Source organism: Nyctibius grandis, chromosome 6 (assembly GCF_013368605.1).
Source record: "Nyctibius grandis isolate bNycGra1 chromosome 6, bNycGra1.pri, whole genome shotgun sequence".
Classification (NCBI taxonomy): Eukaryota; Metazoa; Chordata; class Aves; order Nyctibiiformes; family Nyctibiidae; genus Nyctibius; species Nyctibius grandis.
Genome location: NC_090663.1, coordinates 11,271,274 through 11,274,087, shown reverse-complemented (window position 1 = coordinate 11,274,087; position 2,814 = coordinate 11,271,274). Strand labels below are relative to the sequence as shown.

At 58.2% G+C, this 2,814-nt stretch overlaps 1 protein-coding gene across 1 annotated transcript; it reads right to left on the bottom strand.

The window, feature by feature from the left end:
* Positions 1 to 702: 702 nt before the first annotated feature.
* On the bottom strand, positions 703 to 2,226 carry ADRA2C (adrenoceptor alpha 2C). The gene has a single exon (XM_068403874.1). It carries the CDS (start codon positions 2,176 to 2,178, stop codon positions 841 to 843), a length of 1,338 nt encoding a protein of 445 aa, XP_068259975.1. The 5' UTR covers positions 2,179 to 2,226; the 3' UTR covers positions 703 to 840.
* Between the last annotated feature and the right edge of the window lie 588 nt (positions 2,227 to 2,814).

Below are 2,814 nucleotides of genomic sequence, written 5' to 3'. Positions count from 1 at the left end.
AAGGTCATGGGGTGCATGTGATCTTTTTCATATTTCATGAAAACATGCAAACCTCCCAGGTTTGTCCCACTGACAAATCAAAACTTATGGGAAGATACGAAAAACATTTTCCATCCAGCTCTATATGCAAAGACCCCTCCAAAGAAAAAGAAAACCCCATGCTTTCTGTTTGACTTAAGCCCTGTGTAAAATCATCATTCAGAAGGTTTTAACAGTACAAAGATTTATTTAGAAAAGAGTTTGGATTGTTCTTTAGGGGGTTTTTTTTTGGCAAACATTTAAATCCTTTCATAACTCAAAAGACTGTCAGTGTCTGGTACTTTGCACTTTGTTTCCCCACATAAGCAGTAAAAGCCAATTTCTTACTGGGACAAGCCCACCACAGGCCCCAGCTGCTCTATTTATAAATATTCAAATCTCCACCACCACTGCCACTTCATCCTTTCCTCTTGATGTCTTTGCTTGTTTTCTCACAAAATTCCAGAGCCCATAAAAGCACACTGCCTCCCAAACTCAGTGTCTTAGCCTATTTCCCTCTGCGGACTCCCCATGCCCTCAATCAGGATTCAGACAATCACTCCCCTCCCCGTCTGCCCATCTGCACTCCAGCACCACTCCTCCAGCACCATGTCACCATTCTACACCATGGTGAATGCCCTCAGCCTCCCCAACACTATTCCCGTACCCCACACCACCACTCTGGACCACTGAGGGGGCGAGCCCGCTTCCTTCTCTCTAAGCCCAAACCCCATGTTCTCTTCCCTCCCTTCTTTTTCAGCGTAGAGACTTCTCCTTCTCTTTTAATTCCACTCCTGCTCAAGGCAAATCCATCCCTCCAGCTCAATGCCGGAAGTTCTTCTTCTTCTTCTTAAATAGAATGTGTTTAAAGGACCTTCGGAAGTCCTGGTTGAAGATCGTGTAGATGACTGGGTTGAGGGAGCTATTGCAATACCCAATCCAGAAGAAGAACTTGAAGAGAGTCTCTGGGACCTCACATGCCTCCCGGCAAATACCATAGAGGCTGTAGCTGAAGAAGAAAGGGAACCAGCAAACTACAAAGACCCCCATGACCACGGCCAGCACAAAAGTGAAGCGTTTCTCCCGGGCCTGGGTGACTTTCTTACGGCAGATGCTGCTACGCTTCCGGCGACGGCGATATGAGAAGAACTGCATGGAGCGATTGCTAGAGCGGGACAGACGGCTACTCGAGTGCTTGGAGGAATATGAATAGGAGAAAGACTGGCTCTTGCTGCTTTTGCGGGGATGCTCCTCCCGGCTCCGCCTCCGTCTGCTCTCTGAGGTGCTGCTCTCCTCCAGCTCAATGTCCTCCAGCTCAGAGGCTTTGCGCCAGTGGTGCACTGAGTAATGTCCATTCTCTCCCATCTGCATCCTCAGGGACGTGCAGCCCCCAGCAGTGCGGCTCAAGCCATTCTCAGTCTGTGAGGAACCATCTGGCATTGTACGCTTCTCAGAGAGGGTCCTGGTCCTTAGCTTGGCCACACGGTATATGCGGATATAGACCAATACCATGATGAGGCAGGGGGCAAAGAAAGAGCCAATGCAAGAAGAAAGGATGTACCATGTCTCGTCATTGAGCTTGCACTGGGGAAAGACATCTCCTTCAGGGTCCCGGTACATGGAGATCAATGGTGGGAAGGAGATGACAGCTGAAATGAGCCAGACAGTGAGGATGATGGCCTTGATGCGCCGGGGGGTCCGTTTGAGGTTGTACTCCACCGCCTGTGTGACCGACCAGTACCTGTCGAGGCTGATGGCGCACAGGTGGACAATGGAAGAGGTGCAGAAGAGCACGTCCAGCGCCAGGTAGATGTTACACCAAACCTTGCCAAAGTACCAGTAATTCATAAGCTCGTTTGCTAAGGAGAAAGGCATGACCAGAGTAGCCACCAGGATGTCCGCACTGGCCAGGGACACCAGGAAAAGGTTCTGGGGTGCTCTCAGCGCCCGGCTGGTGAGCACCGCGATCACCACCAGCACGTTGCCCACGATGGTGAAGACGATGAGGAAGCCCACCACGGCGGCCAAGCTGGCCACGGCTGCCGGGGAGTAGGGGGAGGGCGGCTGCAGGAGGGCCGAGGAGGACGGCGAGGAGGGGGGCAGCGCCAGGGACTCGTTGGGGGAGCCCAGGCTCGTGTTCACCACCAGCAGCAGATCCATGGCGGGTGTGCGGGGCGCCGGCGTCCTAGAGAGCCCCGCGGAGCCCCCGCCCCGCCCCGCCGCTCCGCCGCCGCTGCTGCCCTGTCGCCCTCATCGCCCCACGGTCCCACGGCCGCCCCGCCGCGCCGCTCCCCGCGGCTGAGCCGCCCGCCTCTCCCCGCCGGCCCCTCAGGGCAGGGCCGGGCAGCACCGCCCCAGCGCGGCTGGGAGCGCAGCAGTGCTGCCTCCGCCCGGCCCTCGGCGAGGGGGCAGCGGGGCACGGCTGGTCCCCGCCGCCCGCCCGGTCATGCCCGGTTCGGAGAAGACACCGCCCGGCCAACGGGAGTCCCCGGCGGGAGCTGGATCCTCGCAGGCAGCAGAGTCCAAGGCAGCAACAGCAGAAGCGGCGGCGGCATCAACTCCCATGGAGAGCGGCGCCCGGCCCCGCTCCGGCGGCGTGGCAGCGCGCTCTCGGCGAAGTCGCGGCTGCCCGGCGGCTCCGTCCTAGTCTTGCATCGCGCTCCCAATCGGCGGCGTGCCCCGCCGCCGCGCGCATGCTCAGTCCCGCCAGGTGAAGCCGCCGCGCCCGCCCCGCCTCGGCGAAACACCCCGGCGGGCGGTGAAACGCCCCGAGCGCCGCCGCGGCCGTCGGTTCTC

Excerpts from the sequence above, each read along its gene's own strand:
- ADRA2C (XM_068403874.1), bottom strand. The coding sequence starts at position 2,178 with ATGGATCTGCTGCTGGTGGTGAACACGAGCCTGGGCTCCCCCAACGAG.